We start from the raw sequence: 21,097 nt of genomic DNA, 5'->3' as shown, positions 1-21,097 counted from the left end.
CGCTTGACACATGTTGCAAAGTCCTGGTCACCTGACTGTTTACATTCCGCCGAAAGACTTCCGCGTTGATGCCTCTTCCAAATGATGGCAACTGACCAGACACTGATAATAAATACAGAAAATGGTGGAAATATTCAGGTAAGACCCGCTCAAAGGGGAAGACAAGATCGCAGAGGAGTATCTAGTCCAAGTGGAGGCTCACTGTCGAGGAAGGGAATTAATATTTGCACGGCCTGTCAAATAATTAATAATTCCACAGGCAGCAGCGCGATGTTTTTTAATTTCCATTTTAGGTTGCTGTGGTGTATTAAGTGGAGATATTCTGGTGTTTTAGACTCGGTGTTTTTTTTTGGGGTGGTGGGGGATTACTCGTCTAGAAATACAATTGCTTCCAACCGCGTTCACAGATCAGATCAGTGGTGAAGTAGGGTCTCGATCCGAAATGTCACCCATTCCTTCTCTCCAGAGATGCTGCCTGTACCCGCCGAGTTACTCCGGCTTTTCGTCTCGATCAGATCAGAGGGGCAGACAGACGACACACAAGGGACCTTGAGCTAAACACGGAGTGGTGGAGTGAGTTACTCAGCGGGGTCAGGTAGCGCCTGTGGAGGGGAGTAGAAGGGAACGTTTCCCCTTCCACAGTTCCTGCCTGACATGTACATCCGCGTTCAGTTCAGATTTCATTTTGCGTGTGGATGGGGTGGGGTTATTTTGCGTTTAGGACGCCGGAGAGAAAAACAATGCAACGTCTGGATTTCAGCCGGTATCAGATGAGAAGTGTAGCTGGATCACTGGACTAGTACAGTGGAATACCCCAGAGTTAGTCTGCAACTCTCCCCCCTCCCTTCCTCCCACCCCTCCTTCAATCGCTTACTCCCCCCTCCCTCCATTCCCCTCTCCTCTCCGATCACTTCATTTCCCCTCTCTCCCCCCTCCCTTTCTCTCCCACCCTCCCACTCACCCTCTCTTCCACCTCTCTCCTCCCCTCACCTCTCACTCTCTCTCCCTCCCAACTCTCTCTCCCCCTCCCAGCTCTCTCCCTCCCTCCCTCCCTCCCTCCCTCCCTCCCTCCCTCCCTTTCTTTTCCTCTCTCCCTCCTCTTTCCTTCCCCTCTACCTATATCCTCTCTTTCCCTTTCCTCCACCTCTCTCCCTTTTTTATTTCCCTTTTATCTCTCTCCCTCCCTCCCTTTCACTCTCTCTCCCTCCCACCTCCCCTCACCTCTCATTCTCCCTCCCTCCCCTCGCTTTCTTTTTCTCTCTCTCTCTCTCTCTCTCTCTCTCTCTCTCCCTCCCTCCTCTTTCCTTCCCTATCTCATCTCTTTCCTTCCCTATCTCATCTCTTTCCCTTTCCTCGCTCCCTTTTTTATTTCCCTTTTATCTCTCTCTCTCCCTCTCCCTCTCCCTCCCCCCGGCTGGCGGGCTGATGCAATGCCCCGTGTCGGTTGCAAGGCTGCTCTGTCTATGTCTCGAGAACATCCTCCTATTGGGGCAGACCGGGCGAGGGGGGGGTGGGACGGGACTGAGCAGCGGCTCACCATTGCATTGGCGGGCGAGGCTGTCGGTCGGGGGAAGGGGAGGTGGTGTCCGGGCCACGTTGATGGGACCGGTTAGAGCGGGGTTGAGTTGTGTTGTGAGCCCACCTTGGTGCCCGGAGCTGTCCCTGTGCTCCAAGCCAGATACTGCCAACCGCCTCTCGCATTATCCCTTCCAGGCCACTACACAGAATGAGTGTCGGATTCATCGGAGCGGGCCAGTTGGCCTTTGCGCTTGCCCGAGGCTTTACCGCAGCTGGTGAGTTGAATTTCCGCAACAAAAACAAAAGACTGGGACCTCTCCGCCAGTCAAGAGAGAGCTGGATAGAGCTCTTAAGGATAGCGGAGTCAGGGGGTATGGGGAGAAGGCAGGAACGGGGTACTGATTGAGAATGATCAGCCAAGATCACATTGAATGGTGGTGCTGGCTCGAAGGGCCAAATGGCCTCCTCCTGCACCTATTGTCTATTGTCTATAGTTCTGGGATGGTGATCGTCCACAAACGGTCCTCACCCCGAAGCTCAACCAGTGAACCCCACTCTAACATGAAGGTGAAGCCAATTTCAACGAACTAGCTCTACACTTCCTTGTTCTGCAACGTTTTCCAATTCAACCCAGGGGGACGTGTCATTGTCTGAAGAAGGCTCCTGACTTGATTTCTCTGCCCTTAAGTCAAGAGTAGCAGAATCAGGCCGTTCGGCCCTGCCTGCATCCATCCACCCCCCCTCCCTCCAATTTCATGGCCACTCTCTCTTCCCACTTCAGCCTCCCCTTTGTTGACCTGCGTCTCTCTATCTCTGATGTGTAGGAAGGAACTGCAGATGCTGGTTTAAGCCGAAGATAAGACATACAAAGCTGGAGTAACTGTCTCTGCGGGTCAGGCAGCATCACTGGGCAAAAGGAATAGGTGATAGGTTTCGGGTTGAGACGGTGTCTGAAGAAGGGTCTCGACCCTGAAACGTTCCCATTTTCTTTTCTCCAGAGATGCTGCTTGACCCGCCGAGTGACTCCAGCTTTTTGTGTCTATCTTCTCTCCATCTTCCACCCCTGCCAGCCTTCTATCTCCACCCTGGTTACTGACCATCTCTATCCACCGCCACTCTGTCCACCCCATCTACTTGCCTGGTCATTAATCAACCCCCACTTCCATCTCACCCCACCCTTGTCCCAGACTGCCATTTTCTGCATCCACCCTCTCCACTCTGTATGCACCCTTTTCCCGTCTTCTGCCCCCCTTCTTAACCTCCCCTTGGTCTTGCTGTCCGTAGCCGCTGCTCCACTTTCCCCCTGATACCCTGGGGCCCAAGTACCACCAACCATCTCAAAGGCCACCCTGGTTTTGGATCTCCACCTCTCCCCCTGCTCCCCTCCCTCTCATTTCTGATCACCATCTGCCCAGGCCAACCATTTCCCATTTCCTACCAACCATGTATTTCCTGTCCCGTCCACTCCACCATCACTTGTACAATAGACGGTGGTGGTAGCAGAATTAGCTCAGGACCACCTCCAGTTTCCAGCCCCCTGACATGCACGCCTCTGCTGTGGGGCCCTCCTAAAACCATCTTGTCCCCACCCTTCTGCCATCTCATTTCCTTCCCACACTTCCTTCTGAAACTGCACTCTCTTCCACTGAAGTCTCCCTGTTCTGTAACAAGTGTCTCTCTTGGCACTTTTCCATTCCCAACTGGCGCTGGCCTTGAAAACCATGTCCACCTGTCTTCCCATCTACCTCCTTCCCTGCCTGTTCCATTCCCTTTCCCCTATTTCTCTGCCCACCACCGTCATTTCCTTTGCTGCATTCACCATCTCCTGGGCGGCACATTGGCGCCAGGGTAGAATTGCTGTCTTACGGTGCCAGAGTCCCGGGTTCCATCCTGACTATGGATGCGTAGGAAAGAACTTCGGATGTTGGTTCAAATTGAAGGCAGACACAAAAAATGCTGGAGTAACTCAGCGGGACAGGCAGCATCTCTGGAGCGAAGGAATGGGTGACGTTTCGGGTTGAGACTCTTCCGTCTGAAGAAAGGTCTCGACCCGAAATGTCACCCATTCCTCTCCAGAGATGTTGCCTGTCCCGCTGAGTTACTCCAGCATTTTGTGTCCACCTATGGATGCTGTCTGTATGGAGTTTGTACCTTTTCCCTGGGACTGTCTGGGTTTTCTCCATGTGCTCTGGTTTCCTCCCACACTCCAAAAGCTCCAGGTTTGTAGGTTACACGGCTTTTGTAAATCGTCCCTAGTGTGTAGGATAGTGATAGTTATAGACTGATAGCTGGTTGGTGCGGACTCAGTGGGCCGAAGGGTCTGTGTCCACACTGTGTGTCTAAAGTCCTCCATCACAATCATTGCAACCTCTATTGTCTCCCCACCATTGCCTTGTGGGAAGATTATCTATGATCTTGTTCAGCCCTGTGTCGACTTTTAAACTTTTGACCCTGTGTTTACATTTCTGCATTCTAACATTATCTCTGTCTGTGCCAAGGACTCCAGGTAGCACATAATGTCCATGGGACTGGATTCTGTGAGTCCACTATCATCTCCATGAGCAACTACTCCAATGTGCTTCTTCTTATTTCGTGTCCATCATCCATGTTTCAAATGTTGCATCACTGTCTTCGTCCGTCCTAAAAAGGACGCAAGCTTCCGGCGACAATCAGTGGGAGCCATCACTTGTACCATAGATGGTGGTGGTAGCAGAATTAGCTCGGGACACTTCCAGTTTCCAGCCCCACGATGTAGACGCTTCTGCTGTGCTCATTGCTTTTAACCAAACGAAACGTCACCTATTCCATTTCTCCTGAGGTGCTGCCTGGCCTGCTGAGTGACTCTAGCACTTTGTGTCTATCTTCGGTGTAAAGCAGCACCTGCAGTTCCTTCCTGCTCATAATCTAAGTTGAATGAAATCACTATGCCTCCCTCGCCCCACCACACACATCCTTGGCCCTCGTCAGTCCACTTTGGTTTTGGATTTCCCTCTGTATCGGATTTAAGATGCTTGACTACAAATACCTCTTTGCCGTCCCCTTTTGATGGAATCTTGCACAGCTGTCTGACCCCTTTAAGGCCGTTCCTGTGATCCTCATGTTCTGCATTTTTCAGGTCTCTGCAGACGTCCCCACAACATGACCACTGACAGCAGAGTGTCCCGTTGCTCAGTTTCCATCGTCCTTGCTAAACTGCCACCCCTTTTTAGTAAATCTATTGAAACCACTTAGAATCACAGTGGCGCAGCGGTAGAGTTGCTGCCTTACAGCGCCAGAGACCCGGGTTCGATCCTGCCTACGGGTGCTGTCTGTACGGAGATTGTACATTCTCCCTACAAACCTGTAGGACCCTCTTTGTTTTATATTTCTCAGGCGATCCCTGGGGAACAAGAATAATGTTCAATGATTCAATGGCTCTTTATTATCCCATACACCAATGTACTGTACAATGTACTGTCTGACCCGCTGAGTTACTTCAGCTATTTGTGTCTTTATATTTAGATTTTTTTGTTGTTTATTACAGGTATTACAGTACCATGTTTACATATCTGTTATGCCGCTGCAAGTAAACTTTTCATTGTTCTCTTTTGGAACATATGACAGTAAAACAATCTTGACTCTTGACAGTCCCATGTGCCTACATTTGACCTTGCTGCCAATGGATTCTAATTAAAAACCCATGTGCTTTATCAAAGGATGGAGGTCTGCCCTTCTCTGCTCTGACCTATGTGTGCTCCACATTGGCTCTGTAAAGACCAGATCAGTACAGCACTTGAACGGACTATAAACGAGAGACTTGCCAGAGACATCTATATTCTACATTCCCTGGATAAATGGAACTAAACAAAACTATAGAAACATAGAAAATAGGTGCAGGAGTAGGTCATTCGGCCCATCGAGCCAGCATCAACATTCAATATGATCATGGCTGATCATCCAAAATCAGTTCCCCGTTCCTGCTTTCTCCCCATATCCCTTGATTCCGTTAGCCCTAAGAGCTAAACCTAACTCTCCATCTCAGGGCACTCTGAAACATGATGAAACAGAATATCATTAAAGCAAGATTGCTTAATTGCAGTTGAGAACTCGACTTACCAAGACTTAATTTTCAGAAACTATATTTTTCTTCCTCAGGTGTTCTGGCTGGACACAAGATTATAGCAAGTTCACCAGATCATGACTTGCCAACCGTTGGAGGTTTGAGGGTAGGACTCTCTTTGTTTTATATTTCTCAGGCGATCCCTGGGGAACAAGAATAACGTTCAATGATTCAATGGCTCTTTATTATCGCATGTACCGATGTTCTGTACAATGTACTGTCTGAAGAAGGGTCTCGACCCGAAACATCACCCATTCCTTTTCTCCAGAGATGCTGCTTGTCCCGCTGAGTTACTTCAGCTTTTTGTGTCTATCTACAGTGAAATTGTATTTACTTCCAGTTCCGTAAGGTTATTGCCGTACATATGTACAATCTCTGATTAAGTACAGAATGCTTTGACACAGCCAGCTGAGTCCATGCGCAAGTTCGGGGACAGACGGAAAGTGCAACAACACAGGCCGTGCCCAGCAGCCGAGCTTGGTTTGCTGTGTGCTTTTTCTTTAAGTTGTGTGCGGGTGTCTGTGTTTCTGCGTCTCCCATCTTCTCCCTTCTTGTTCCGTGGATAAATCAACATGCCGCTTGGGGTGGCACGGTGGCATAGCGGTAGAGTTGCTGCCTTACAGCGACAAAGACCCGGGTTCTATCGTGACTACGGGTGCTGTCCGCACATTCTCCCCGTGATTGCGTGGGTTTTTTTTCTGGGTGCTCCGGCTTCCTCTCACACTCCTAAGAGATACAGGTTTGTCAGTTGATTGGCTTCGGTAAAAATTGTAAATTGTCCCCAGTGTGTAGTGTGTGCTTGTGTAAACGGGGATCGCTGGTCGGTGCGGACTCGATGGACCGAAGGGCCTGCTTCCGCGCTATTGGGGGAGTCCAGAACCAGGGGACACAGTCTAAGAATAAAGGGGAGGCCATTTAAAACTGAGGTGAGATGAATTTAAAAGAGAGTTAGATGGAGCTCTAGAGGCTAGCGGAATCAAGGGATATGGGGAGAAGGCAGGCACAGGTTACTGATTGTAGATGATCAGCCATGATCACAATGAATGGCGGTGCTGGCTCGAAGGGACCAAATGGCCTCCTGCTGCACTTATTTTCTATGTTTCTATCTCTAAACTAAATAAACTATACTAACGTCGAGCGGGGACAGCAAGCCGCATTAATATAATTATGAATTATTATTACGTGACCTCTGTTGGTCTGGCAAAACGGATAATCCAGCAGGGCTCTGGAACCAAGGGTGCCGGAAAATCGGTGGTGTGCCTGTACTACAAAGCTATGTGGTTAAAGCCTATGAAGCCAATCAGCGTTTGTGTGAAAGGAACTGCAGGTGTTGGTTTATACTGAAGATAGACACAAAGTGCTGGAGTGACTCAGCGGGTCAGGCAGCATCTCTGGAGAAAATGGATGGGTGACGTTTCGGGTCGGGACCCAACCCGAAACTCCACCCATCCTTTTTCTCCAGGGATGCTGCCTGACCCGTCAAGTTACTCCAGCACTTTGTGTCCGTCTTCAGTGTTTGTGTGATATTATCATATTGTAGCGATTTAGGGAGGTGATTTTTTTTGTTGCATAATTGTTATTGCAAAGCATGTAGTCCATAGAGCTCAGAGGACTATCGGAACACAGCTACCAGCCTTGGAGGGCATCTACAACACACGATGCCTCAGAAAAGCCACCTGCATCCACAAAGACTCTTCACACCCCTGCAACAGTCTGTTCGAACTTCTACCATCGGGAAGACGCTACAAGGCCTTCTACGCCCGCACCTCCAGACTCGGGAACAGCTTCATCCCCAGGGCCATAGCTGCTATGAACCGGTCCTGCTGAGCCGGATGGTCACATCGCACAGTGAACCGGCACAGATCTACTTGCACTTTATTCTGTTTTAAAACTGTTCTAATTTGTTTCATTTGGTTGTTTAAATTAATACTGACGAGCTAATTGATTTATTGCATCGTATGGGAGGCGCATTCCCAATCTCGTTGTACCCCTGTACAATGACAATAAAGATATATTGTATTGTATTCCATTGTAACAGGAGAGCTAACGACCTGCGTTACTATGTGAAATGGTCCCTCCATGTTAGTATCTGGATTTTAATCCCATTTTGTTTCGTAGAAACTGGGTGTCAATTTTACCTCCAGCAACAAGGAGGCAGTTCAGAAGAGCGATGTACTGTTCCTGGCCGTGAAACCACCTATCATCCCTTTCGTGCTGGATGAGATAGCTCCTGACATTGAAGATCGCCACCTGGTTGTGTCTTGTGCCGCTGGAGTCACCATCAGCTCCATAGAGAAGGTCAGCTTCTTTCATCGTGTTCGCCCGCTTATTAAAATGGCAATGGCGTTGTGGATTATGAGAGTGTGTGTTTTAGCTTTAGTTGTATTTGTTTCTATGGTTGCATGTACCGAGGTACAGTAGAAAACTTTGCATTACTTGCTGCCCAAACAGATCTGATATACCATGTACATTATGTGGGGGGGGGGGCAAAGAAAGAAAGAGGGACCGCAGGGACAATATTGAATACTTTTGTAACTTTGACGGCACCCTATACAAGGCAAGTCTTTGCAGACTCGAGGATTGTATGCAAACCATTAAATGGCACAAAGATTGAAGGAATATTGATGTGGAGAGGATGTTTCCAATAGTGGAAGACTCGGCATAAAAGGTTGTATTTAGAACTGAGACGAGAAAAACCTTTTTCACACAGAGTTGTGAATTTGTGGAATTCTCTGCCTCAGAAGGCAGTGGAGGCCGATTCACAGGATGCATTCGTACGAGAATTAGATAGAGCTCTTAGGGCTAGCGGAATCGAGGGATATGGGGAGAAGGCAGGAATGGGGTGCTGATTGTGGATGACCAGCCATGATCATAATGAATGGCGGTGCTGGCTCAAAGGGCCGAATGGCCTTCTCCTGCACCTATTTTCTATTGTCTATTGTATCTAATCCACTTTTGTTTTTATCAAAAATTGTGCTTTACTTCCTGCCTTTCACAACTTGTCCACAATTCTCTGCAATTCCTTTTGGTCTTGGATGGAGTTGTTCCCAAACCGTGCCGTGACGCATCCCAATAAAATGCTTTCTATGGCACATCTGTAGAAGTTGTTGGTGACATGCCGAACTTCCTAAGCCTTCTAAGTAGACGCTTTGTGCCTTTTTTTAGCCGATTGGTGTGTTGGTTTGTTGCCAGTCCCACGCAGTTGTTGGTAGAATTTGGCCAAGGTGACCCAGAGAGCTGAGGGAGGCACGGTGGCGCAGCGGTAGAGCTACTGTCTTACAGCGCCAGAGGACCCAGTTCGATCCTGACTGCGGGTGCTTGTCTGTACGGAGTTTGTACGTTCTCCCCGTGACCTGCGTGGGTTTTATCTGGGATCTTCGGTTTCCTCCCACTCCAAAGATGTACAGGTTTGTAGGTTAATTGGCTTGGTGTAGATGTAAACTGTCCCTAGTGTGTGTGTAGGATAGTGTTAGTGTGCGGGGATCGCTGGTGGTCTGCGGACTCGGTGGGCTGAAGGGCCTGTCTATGCGCTGTATCTCTAAACTAAACGAAAGCTGTTTGTCTTTGCAGAAACTGTCCGCCGTGCGCCAGTTTCCCAAAGTGATTCGGCTGATGACCAACACGCCAGTGATCGTGCGCGAGGGCGCCACGGTGTACGCCATGGGCACGCACGCGGACGTGGAGCACGGCAACCTGCTGGAGCAGCTGATGTCCAGCGTGGGCTACTGCGTGGAGGTGGAGGAGGACCTCATCGATGCCGTCACCGGCCTCAGCGGCAGCGGCCCTGCCTATGTACGTACAAAGACGACGCACCTTGTCAAAGAACCGCCATTCATGGTTGTCGTGGGTTAATCATTGTGGTTTATTTCCAGGCCTTCACAGCTATTGATGCCTTGGCGGACGGTGGTGTAAAGATGGGCCTTACTCGAAGATTAGCTGTTCGACTCGGAGCTCAAGCATTGATGGTCAGTAAATCACATTCCACCTTAGACCATTAGAAAAAGCAGCAGAATTCGGCCCATAGAGATATACAAAATCGGGAGAGGAATAAATTGGGTAGAAGCACAGAGTCTCTTGCCCAGAGTAAGAGCATCAAGAACCCGAGGAAATAGGTTTAAGGTGAAGGAGGAAAGATTCAATAGGACTCTGAGGAGTAATTTTCACACAGAGTGTGGTGGGCGTATGGAACGAGCTGCTGGAGGAGGTAGTTGTGGCGGGTACTATTGCAACGTTTAAGAAACATTTGGACAGGTACATGGATAGGACAGGTTTAGAAGGATACTAGGCCAAGTGGACCCGTTGGGCCCAAACCTCTCCTGCATTGGTGCGCCACCCTGTCCTCCCCCCCCTCCCCTGTCTCCTCAACCCCCCCTCCCATCTCCCCCATTCCCTCCTCCCCTCCCCCTCCTCTCCTTTTAAACTTTAAAATGTGAATAACTTAAAAAATATAACACCGATTTCAATGAAACTACTTGCATTATCACTAAAATGACAATGGTGAGTAAGGTGGGCCTAAAATTGTCGCGCTATCGTGTACCGTTTTGGCTGAAGTTCAGTCACAAACAAGATAACAAACGAGAGTTTTAGTATATAGATAGGCCAAATGCAGGCAGGTGGGATTAGTGCACATTAGTCAGCGTGAGAAGGTTTGGCCGAGGGGCCTGTTTCCATACTGTATGACTGAGCCATTCAATCATGGGTGATCTATTTTTTCCCTCTCAACCCCATTCCCATGCCTTCTCCCTGTAACCTTTGACGCCCTTACTAATCAAGAATCTGTCAGTCACCGGTTTAAAAATACTTGGCCTCTACGACCGCCTGTGTCGAAGAATTCCACAGATTCACTATCCTCTGGCTAAAGAAATTCCTCCTTGCCTTCATTCCAAAGGTACGTCCTTTTATTCTGAGGCTGCGCTCTCTGGTCTTAGAGTTCCTTCAGTCAACTTCTGAACCTGTGCTTAAAACAATCAACAAATGAAACTCCCCTACTCATTTCTTTTCCTTGCCTCCCCCCCCCCCCCCCGCCCCCATTTCAGTGCATTCCCATTTCTCCCACCATCTCCCAATCTCCCCGGACTCCTTCTTCATACTACCTGAAAGAATTATGTGAAATGATGAGGCATAGATAGGGGAGACAGTCGGTTCCTTTTTCTCAGGATGGAAAAATCAAACACTAACCAGCATTGCTTGAAGGTGAAGGGGGCAAAGTTAAAAGGACATGCGTGGGGCAAGCTATTTACACAGAGGGTGGTGAGTGCCTGTTACACACTGCCAGGCTAGTGATGGAGGCAGATACGTTAGTGGCATTGAAGTGACTTTTGGATAGGCAAATGGATATGTAGAGGAGGCAGATATCATGGGCTGAAGGGCTTGTTATTGTGCTGTACTGTTCTATGTAAGAAACGAACTGCAGATGCTGGTTTAAACCGAGGATAGACACAAAAAGCTGGAGTAACCCAGCGGGACAGGCAGCATCTCTGGATAGAAGGAACAGGTGATGTTTCGGATCAAAACCCTTCTTCAGTGGAGTTTTGAAGGGTCTGTACTGTTCTATCTTCTTTCTCCTAACCCCAAGTCCCCCATTTCCCTTTTTTCTCTTTCCCCGTGCTCTTCCACCCTCGTCTCTCCCTCTGGCTTTACATTTCACTCCTTTTCTCTTCTCTTTATCTGACCCCTTTTCGTCACCTTTTCACCTCTAGCCTTTGTCACCTATTCCACCCATCTGCCAATCACTCCCCCCTCCATCCCCCCAGCCTGTATCCACATATCATTATCACTTGCCAGGCTTTGTCCTGCCCCCACCTCTCTTTCCAGTTTCCTCCCCCTCTACTCCAATCAGTCTGAAGAAGGGTCCCGACCCGAAACGCCGCCTTATTTGCTCTCTGGCCCATTGAGTTCCTCCAGCACTTTGGATTTGTTCCAGATGCTCAAGCATCTGCGGTTTCTTGTGTCTCCTATGGTTTTATTGATCCTAAAGAGCTGTTCCATTTAAATCACATCGTTATATTGCTAGATCGAAAGACCTTCTTTCTCGATAAATAGAATTACTTAGAATGAAATGTTGAAGTGTGTGCATCGTGGATTGTAAGAAATTACTGACTGTTTAACCGAAACCCAGGAACCAATATTTTCTGTATTTTAGGCTTAAGTTTATTATTGTCACGTTCCTGCAAGGTACAATGAAGAGATTTGTTTTCCATGCTATCCAATCAGATCAGATAATACAATATATATAATCCAATCAAGTGAAACTCAAGTATGATGGAAGATGCAGAGTGCAAAATATAGTTCTCAGCATTGTAGCATCAGCATCAGTTCCAGACAAAGTCCAATGTCCGCAATGAGGTAGAGGTGAATCAGACAGTACCCAAGCTCATGGAAGGACCATTCAGAAGGCCGATAACAGAGGGGAAGAAGCTGTCCCCGAGTCTGGTGGTGTGCTTTTTCAAGCTTCTGTATCTTCTGCCCGACGGGAATGGGGAGAAGGAATGACCAGGGTGGGAAAGGTCTTTGATTATGTTGGACACTTTTGCTTTACTCTACCTATTCTACTGGAGTTTGGATTGATTGTATCTCTAAATAGCATTATCTGACTTGATAGAATAGCATTCAAATCAAATAGCATGCAAAACAAAGCTTTTCAAACCCCCCCCCGCCCTGTATCCACCTATCACACGCCAGATGCCCTCTCCTCTCTTCCAGCTTTCTCACCCACCACCAAAATCAGTCTGAAGAAGGGTGCTGGAGCAAAATGTCACCTATCTATGTTCTCCCGAGATGCTGCCTGACCCGTTGAGTTACTTTTGTAGCCCTTTGTGTCTATACCTCAATATACATGACAGTAATGAACCTAAACCGAAAGGCTGCGCAGCTTGAGATTTCTGGTACGGTGTGTGTTTTCTTGCGAAGCATTCACTTTGTTGTCTTCTGTTGACAGGGAGCAGCTAAGATGTTGCTGGATTCTGAGCAGCATCCAGGACAACTGAAAGACAATGTGTGCTCACCTGGGGGGGCCACAATCCACGCCATTCACTTGCTGGAGTGCGGTGGGTTCCGCAGTCTCCTCATCAATGCTGTCGAGGCCTCCTGTATAAGGACAAGGTGCGTGTGTCACTACAGTAAACCCTCGTTATAACAGACCATATGAGGGAGATTGGTGTCCGCTATTGCCCATTATAACCGAGTAAGGGGTTCACTCCAACCACCGTGCAGATGTGAAATGACGAGTTGTTTTCAAATGCAAAGTTCTTTTTAACAGTGAAAAATGTATTTTGGTTACCATTAAAAATACTAAAGGCTGTTTGTTACCTTTTTTTAATATAGTTAAATGTGTATGGAAGCAATTGCTTGTCCATTTCTATGCCTTGTCAATTTCTATGCCTTGTCAATTTCAATGCCTTGTCAATTTCAATGCCCCGTCAATTTCAATGCCCCATCAATTTCAATGCGTTGTCAATTTCAGTAACCTGTTGCACGTACTATCTTATCCAACTTTCTTATCCTCTCCTGACACACTAGGGACAATTTACTGAGGCCAATTAATCTCCAAACCCGCACGTCTTTGGGATTTGCGAGTAAACCCAAGCACCCAGAGGGAACCCACGCAGCCATAGGGAGAATGTGCAAACTCCACACACAGACAGCATCCTAGGTTAGGATCGAACCCTGCTGTGCTATATCCTGAGATGAAAGCATTGATAAAGAAATTGCAAGATTGTAGTGCAGTCTGTACAAGTTGAACCATGTGGTACACAATATGCCCTTGTAGATAAAATCTATGCTCCTTTCTCTTGCTTAGGGAGCTCCAGTTTCTAGCGGACCAGGAGACGGTTCCCCCGGCAGCCATTAAAAAGACCACGCTGAACAAAGTGAAACAGAGCGCCTCCAAAGCTGGCATCAGCCTTTTCAACAATAAGTACCCTGGAAGCAAGAGTCAATAAATACTGGAAGATTGGCATTTGCGGTTACACTGAGAGGGACGACAGCAGGGTTACCAAACTACAGGTTGAAATGAAGAACAATGTCTTTGTCACCACATTGTATTGGTTCTTAATCTGCAATTTGTTAAAATAGGAATGTCGAGGTATGAGTAATACTTAAAAAAGCTCTGTTAAATTAGGGGTTGATGTGGGTGCTGTGTATGAAGTAAAACTGCCTGTATCTAGAGGAGTTTCATTTTCTTTGCCCTTCCTTGGGTAGAGAAATTCGGCTGTAAACTGATTTGAGATGTGTTGAAGCCATTGAAAAGACCCATGAGGGTCACTTTTTTTTCTTTCTTTCTTCCTGAAGTAGTTCCCTTGTTTACAAAACGAGTTGGGTCCTTTTGTAATTTTTTTTCCCTGGAAAAATAACTGTTAGTTTCATTGCTTTTGACTTTTCTGCCCTTTAGTTGGTTTCATAGAACAGAGGACAAAATAGTTTGTGTTTAGATTTGGGACTGAAGTTGAATATCTCCCCCATTCATTCAATAACTCTTTAGGAAACTGTTAATTTGGGGGATTACAGAATGTTCTATCAAATTATTCACAGAAAATTGAGTTGCTTTGGGAAGCGTTATTTAATGTGAAGCAAGAGCCAAGAATCTTTTTTATATAATGGAATAATTGAGACAATCCTAAGTGTTAATGGCTGTAGAGTGTTGTGACTGTTCCTATTTCCACATGCAACTCAGCTGTAAGCAGGTGGCTCAATTAGCCACGATTGCAGTTTTGTTTTAACCATTCCTGAAACTCCTGTAAATATTGTGGATATATTTATTCTCCATTGTTTTGCAGTCTGACCAAAAGTGAATTCTGTGAGCTGCTAGAAGTGACCTATACTTGTGCTTTTCTGAAGAATGGGCTAATGTGATTAAATTCTATACACTTGTGTCTTAGTGGTCAGTGGGAAATATGACCAGATTTTCTCCAGGTTTGCTTCAAAAAAACCTCCTCAGACTTGCAAAACTTATCAGGAAAGTGCCTCTAAGATTGTCGTTACAGTTCATTATTACTTAAGCATTGCATCTTTATAGATGTATAAGACTGATCCAGCAAAGTGAAGCCACTCTATTATAAGTGAAGAGTCACTGGTTAATTTATCAAGCCAATCTTTGTGACATAAGAAATAAGCATCGATCATTGATACTAAATTATGTTGATTTATTACAATAGATTTTTTTGGCTGCAAGAAAAGACAATATTTATAATATACCAACAGATAAATAATCTGGTGATGGTGAACTTCCTTTGAGTCACACAAGGAGTATTGAGGAATCCACGACAGCAGGAAATTTATAATTTAGATACCAAAAGTGTTTTGGAGGGTATCAATTGGATAAATCTGTGTGGGTAAAGGAAGTCTCCAGTTTCTTATGCAATTTGAAAATTGCTACCAAGTTTATCTGCCTCAGAGTTTGGACCAACTAAACTTGGACATTTTTTGCCTCTTGTATTGTCTTTGGGACAATTGCTTGTGCTGGATGGTACCTGTGGGGGCTGCATTTGAGAATGAGAGTAAACTTGTCCACAATGTGTTATGTACACTTGTGTGCATATATATCTTGCACACAAATACACAATACTGTTATGAATCTGTGAAAGAAAAGCCAGCATAAAGCTACAAGTTTTAAGTGCTTTACAGCTTGACGTACAGGTATATAATTCATCTATAGAATTTGTATCCATGTGGCTTCAACATATATTTAATAAACAGAAATATTTTCTAAAATACTTTAGATTCTGTCTGTAACACACACAAGCACATCTGCATATTAAGCATCAGCCTTCATTGGGGCATAGGAAGGTCAAGTCAATGGATATTTTTAAGACGGAGATTGAAAGATTCTTGATCGGTACGGGTGTCGGGGGTTATGGGAGAAGGCAGGAGAATGGGGTTGAGAGGGAAGGACAGATCAGCCATAATTGAATGGTGGAGTAGAGTTGATGGGCCCAATGGCCTAATTCTGCTCCTATAACTTATTAAATTATAAACTTATGAACTCAGCTCGCCTGTATCCACCAATCACTCGCCTGGCTTTGTTCTGCGCCCACCTGTCTTCCAGCTTTCTCTCCTCTACTACAATCAGTCTGAAGAAGGGTCCTGACCCAAAAACCTTTGCCGATCCATGTTCTCCAGAGATGCTGCCTGACCTGTTGAGTTACTCCAGCACTTTGTGTTTTCTGAGCAAAGAGAAAGATAGTTTATCTTCAACAGATCCCTTTGATGGAGGGTTCTGGACCTGTAACATTAACTGTTTCTCTTTCCACAGATGCTGCCTGACCTGCATAGTGTTTGCATTACTTTCTATTTATTTGAAGCTTTCCTGCTTCTGCAATTGTTTTGAGTTTCACGGTCAGAATGATCTGGCTTCTCCTTCAGAGTACAAAGAGAGTCTGTGTAGTAAAACCAATGTAGGCTTCACCCTTCCTGAGGTCATCTGTGCTGGCCCTGATTTGTTCTGGCCTTTCCTCACCTCCAGTTTACTTTCTCTCTCCAACCTCTACTTTCAGTCTGAAGAAGGGTTCCGACCTAAAATGTCACCTATTCTTTTTCTCCAGAGATGCTGCCTATCTATCCCGCTGAGTTACTCCAGCATTTTGTTTCTATCTTCGGTATAAACCAGCATCTGCAGCTATTTGCTTCTACAGACTGTGATAAGCTGTTCAACTTTGGAATGAGTTTGTTCTTATCAACTGCTGGTTTGGAAATCTTGTGACAAACATCAGCTTCTGAGCATGTGAAATACAATCAGAATGTTACAGAAGATAGACACAAAAATGCTGGAGTAACTCAGCGGGACAGGCAGCATCTCCGGAGAGAAGGAATGGGTGACGTTTCGGGTCGAGACCCTTCTTCAGACTAATGTCGGGAGTGGGCGGTACAGAGATAAAATGTAGTTGGAGACAGTAAGACTGGTCGGAGAACTGGGAAGGGGAGGGAATGAGAGAGAGGGAAAGCAAGGGCTACTTAAAGTTAGAGAAGTCAATGTTCATACCGCTGGGGTGTAAGCTGCTCAAGCAAAATATGAGGTGCTGTTCCTCCAGTTTGCGCTGGGCCTCACTCTGACAATGGAGGAGGCCCAGGACAGAAAGGTCAGAGTGGGAGGGGGAGTTAAAGTGTTGGGCAACTGGGAGATCAGGTAGGTTTAGGCGGACTGAGTGGACTGAAGGGTCTCAACCCGAAATGTCACTCATTCTCTCCAGAGATGCTGCCTGTCCCGCCGAATTACTCCAGCATTTTCTGTCTATCTTCGGTTTCAAGGTCAAAGTTTCAAGGTCAGTTTATTGTACATGTACCAATTAAGATACAGTGAAATTTTAAACTAGCATCTGCAGTTTTTTCCTACAGAATTCTACAGAACTGGGGGAAGAAAAGGACTTAGAAATGATAAACAAGCACAGAATGTTTTTTAAATTATTTGCTATGTCCCTGAAATCAAGTACTAATCTCGGAACAACTGCATGATTGGTTGTCACTGACGCAAGAGCGGATCATTCTTATTGTTTGCAAAATGATTGCTGATCACATTCCAAAATCCTTTCTTCCAAAATCCTGATGTGAACTTTGAAATGCTGCCTTAGCAATTTGAATAAACTGGAACAAAGCTTGGCTTTGCATTTTTCCACACATTGCTTCACATTGTTTTGATCTCTGCAAGGTTTCTTCCATCCCCAAGGTCAAGAGGGGGCATTTTCAATAGAGATGATTTTAATCGCAGGGGCTGAAAATGCAGCTGACTTTCCTGCAGTGCATTTTCAAGTGCACATTTTCCCTCAGATTATATTGATTGTTTTGAGAGCAATCTTTAAGTGAACTTTCTTGGCTGTGTAAAAAGACACAAAGTGCTGGAATTAACTCGGTGGAGAAATAATTCAGCATCTCTAGAGAAACATAGATAGAAACATAGAAAATAGGTGCAGGAGGAGGCCATTCGAGCCAGCACCGCCATTCATTGTGATCATGGCTAATCGTCCCCAATCAATAACCCGTGCCTGCCTTCTCCCCATATCCTTTGATTCCACTAGTCCCTAGAGCTCTATCTAACTCTCTCTTAAATCCATCCAGTGATTTGGCTTCCACTGCCCTCTGTGGCAGAGAATTCCACAAATTCACAACTCTCTGGGTGAAAAAGTTTTTTCTCACCTCAGTTTTAAATGGCCTCCCCTTTATTCTAAGACTGTGGCCCCTGGTTCTGGACTGCCCCAACATTGGGAACATTTTTCCTGCATCTAGCTTGTTCAGTCCTTTTATAATTTTATGTTTCTATAAGATCCCCTCTCATCCTTCTAAACTCCAGTGAATACAAGCCTAGTCTTTCAATCTTTCCTCATATGTCAATCCCGCCATCCCAGGGATCAATCTCGTGAACCTACGCTGCACTGCCTCAATTACAAGGATGTCCTTCCTCAAATTAGGAGACCAAAACTGTACACAATACTCCAGATGTGGTCTTACCAGGGCCCTATATAACTGCAGAAGAACCTCTTTACTCCTATACTGAAATCCTCTTGTTATGAAGGCCAATGTTCCATTAGCTTTCTTCACTGCCTGCTGTACCTGCACGCCAACTTTCAGTGACTGATGTACAAGGACACCCAGGTCTCGCTGCACCTCCCCCTTACCTAACCTAACTCCATTGAGATAATAATCTGCCTCCTTGTTTCTGCCGCCAAAGTGGATAATCTATATTATACTGCATCTGCCACGCATCTGCCCACTCACTCAACCTGTCCAGGTCACCCTGAAGAACATGGATAGGTTCTTAGGGCGTCACAGTGGCGCAGCAGTAGAGTTGCTGCCTTACACAGCTAATGATCCGGGTTCGACCCTGACTGCAGGTGCTGTTTGTACGGAGTTTGTATGTTCTCCCTGTGACCGTACGGGTTTTCTCTGGGTGTTCCGGATTCCTCCCACAACTCCAAAGATGTACAGGTTTGTTGGTTAATTGGCTTGTAAATTGTCCCTTGTGTGCAAGATAGAACTAGTGTACAGGTGAGTGCTGGTCAGTGCGGATGGTGGACCAAAAGCCTGTTGCCACACTATATCTCTAAAACTAAAACCAGTTATGAGGAAAAAATGAATCACTTCACATTCCCTTGGTTCTTTTGCCCAAAATGTAAAATCTAATCACTGGCCTTCGAGCCAGAATCAGCTTAGAAGTGGCTAACAGGTAATTTAAACATACAGATAAGGACCAGATATGGGTGAGTTAGTCTCTCGAGCCTACTCTGCTATTTAACAAGATGATAGCTGGTCTGCTGTTACCAGGCAACCTTTTACTCCTTTGCTTACAAAAAAACTATCCACCTTTTCCTTAAAAATATTTAAAGACATTGCTTCCATTGTTCTTTGAGGAAGAGAATTGCAAAGACTCGCTCCCGGCTGAGGAAAAAAAAATTCACCTCAGTACTGTCAAAAATGGCCACCCCTGAATTTTAAAGAGTCAAGATTCTCCCACTATAGAAAATCTCTCCACATCCACCCTGCAAAGACTCCTCTATGTTTTATACACTTAATCAAACCAGCTCTCTCTTGACAAAGTACCCTCTCCATAACACTACTCTGTGAACTGGACAGTCCTAGCCTCACCCTATTGTATTCCCTATGACCTCTCAATCCCTCTCCTATACTCTGCAACATGAAACAAATGTTCTCTCTTTCAAAGTTCTGATGAAGGTTCTTCCACTTGAAATGTTAACTCTTTTTCTATAGATGCTGCCTTACCCACTGAGTTATCCAGGACTCTGTTTAATTCTCCAGCAGACACAAAACCAGCCTGCCCACCTTCCTTCATGAGGTAATCCACCCACTATCAGTCTTTTAGAGAGATACAGTGTGGAAACAGATCCTTCGGCCCACTGAGTTCGTGCTGACCATCGATCACCAGCACTAAACTACACACGAGGGACAATTTACAAATAACAGAAGCCAATTAACCTACAAACCTTCCACATCCCAAAGATGTGCAGGTTTCTAAGTTAGTTGGCCTCTGTAAATTGTCCCCATTGTGTAGAGAGTGGGTGAGAAGGTGGGATAACATCGAAGTAGCGTGAATGGGTGATCGATGGTCGGCACGGACTCGGTGGGCTGAAAGGACGGTTTCCATGCTGTATCACTAAATTAAACTGTCAGTCTGAAAAAGGGTCTCGACCTGAAACGTCACTTATTCCTTTTTTCCAGAGATACTGCCTGAGCTGCTGAGTTACACCAACATTTTATGTAGGAGCAAAGAGGTCCTTCTGCAGTTGTACAGGGCCCTAGTGAGACCGCACCTGGAGTACTGTGTGCAGTTTTGGTCTCCAAATTTGAGGAAGGATATTGGGTTTGTATACTAGGCTTGTATACACTGGAATTTAGAAGGATGAGAGGGGATCTTATCGAAACATATAAGATTATTAAGGGGTTGGACACGTTAGAGGCAGGAAACATGTTCCCAATGTTTGGGGAGTCCAGAACCAGAGGCCACAGTTTAAGAATAAGGGGTAGGCCATTTAGAACGGAGATGAGGAAAAACTTTTTCAGTCAGAGAGTTGTAAATCTGTGGAATTCTCTGCCTCAGAAGGCAGTGGAGGCCAATTCTCTGAATGCATCCAAGAGAGAGCTAGATAGAGCTCTTAAGGATAGCGGGGTATGGGGAGAAGGCAGGAACGGGGTACTGATTGAGAATGATCAGCCATGATCACATTGAATGGTGGTGCTGGCTCGAAGGGCCGAATGGCCTACTCCTGCACCTATTGTCTAAACTGTCAGTCTGAAAAAGGTTCTCGACCTGAAACGTCACTTATTCCTTTTTTCCAGAGATACTGCCTGAGCCGCTGAGTTACACCAACATTTTATGTCCATCTCTAAACTCTACTATGGGGGTAAGGGGGAAGGAGGGGGGGAGGAGGAGGAGGGGGGGAGGGGGGGAGGAGGAGGAGGGTGGGGAGGGGGAGGAGAGGGGGAGGAGGAGAGGGGGGAGGAGGAGGAGGGGGGAGGAGGGGGGAAGGAGGAGGGGGGGAAGGAGGAGGGGGGGAAGGAGGAGGGGGGGAAGGAGGGGGGGAGGGGGAAGGAGGGGGGGAAGGAGGGGGAAGGGGGAAGGAGGGGGGGGAGGGGGAAGGAGGGGGGGAGGGGGAAGGAGGGGGAAGGAGGGGGAAGGAGGGGGAAGGGGGAAGGAGGGGGAAGGAGGGGGGGGGAGGGGGAAGGAGGGGGGGATAATGCAAGGGTTTCTAGGTCAGTTTTATTGTCACATGTACCAATTAAGGTACAGTGAAATACAGTGAAGGGTTACTTGAAGTTAGAGAAATCAAAAGTCATACCACTGGGTTGTGTTGTGATGTGCCCAAGCGAAATATGAGGCGCTGCTCCTCCAATTTGCCTTTGGCCTGACTCTGACAGGCCAACCTAACTTGATACCGGAAACGATGCGGGGTTGGGGCAATGACCGACGGCCGCCTCCTCCAATCAGCGGCGGGGGAGGGGCGGGCCCGTCTAGCGAGGGCCAATCGGCGGCGGGAGAAG

General features: G+C 46.6%; 1 protein-coding gene and 1 long non-coding RNA gene across 2 annotated transcripts; one reads left to right on the top strand and one right to left on the bottom strand.

The window, feature by feature from the left end:
• The first annotated feature begins 44 nt into the window (after positions 1–44).
• LOC144594620 (pyrroline-5-carboxylate reductase 1, mitochondrial-like) lies at positions 45–17,199 on the top strand. Its single transcript, XM_078401387.1, has 8 exons — positions 45–138; positions 1,714–1,793; positions 5,653–5,723; positions 7,736–7,915; positions 9,188–9,409; positions 9,490–9,582; positions 12,555–12,718; positions 13,416–17,199. The coding sequence occupies exons 1-8, from the start codon at positions 122–124 to the stop codon at positions 13,555–13,557; spliced, it is 969 nt and encodes a 322-aa protein (XP_078257513.1). The 5' UTR covers positions 45–121; the 3' UTR covers positions 13,558–17,199.
• Positions 5,797–20,973, bottom strand: LOC144594623 (uncharacterized). Its single transcript, XR_013547413.1, has 3 exons — positions 20,896–20,973; positions 12,622–12,703; positions 5,797–6,343 (listed from the first exon to the last, which is right to left on the bottom strand). It is a non-coding gene; the product is annotated as an uncharacterized LOC144594623 (long non-coding RNA).
• Between the last annotated feature and the right edge of the window lie 124 nt (positions 20,974–21,097).

Source organism: Rhinoraja longicauda, chromosome 6, assembly GCF_053455715.1.
Source record: "Rhinoraja longicauda isolate Sanriku21f chromosome 6, sRhiLon1.1, whole genome shotgun sequence".
In the NCBI taxonomy this organism is placed as follows: domain Eukaryota; kingdom Metazoa; phylum Chordata; class Chondrichthyes; order Rajiformes; family Arhynchobatidae; genus Rhinoraja; species Rhinoraja longicauda.
The sequence above is the reverse complement of the archived record's forward strand: the minus strand, read 5'-3'. Positions and strand labels throughout refer to the sequence as shown.

Excerpts from the sequence above, each read along its gene's own strand:
- LOC144594620 (XM_078401387.1), top strand. Across the intron at positions 9,410-9,489 it reads GCGGCAGCGGCCCTGCCTAT|GCCTTCACAGCTATTGATGC; the intron begins GTACGTACAAAG and ends GTTTATTTCCAG. Across the intron at positions 9,583-12,554 it reads TCGGAGCTCAAGCATTGATG|GGAGCAGCTAAGATGTTGCT; the intron begins GTCAGTAAATCA and ends TTCTGTTGACAG.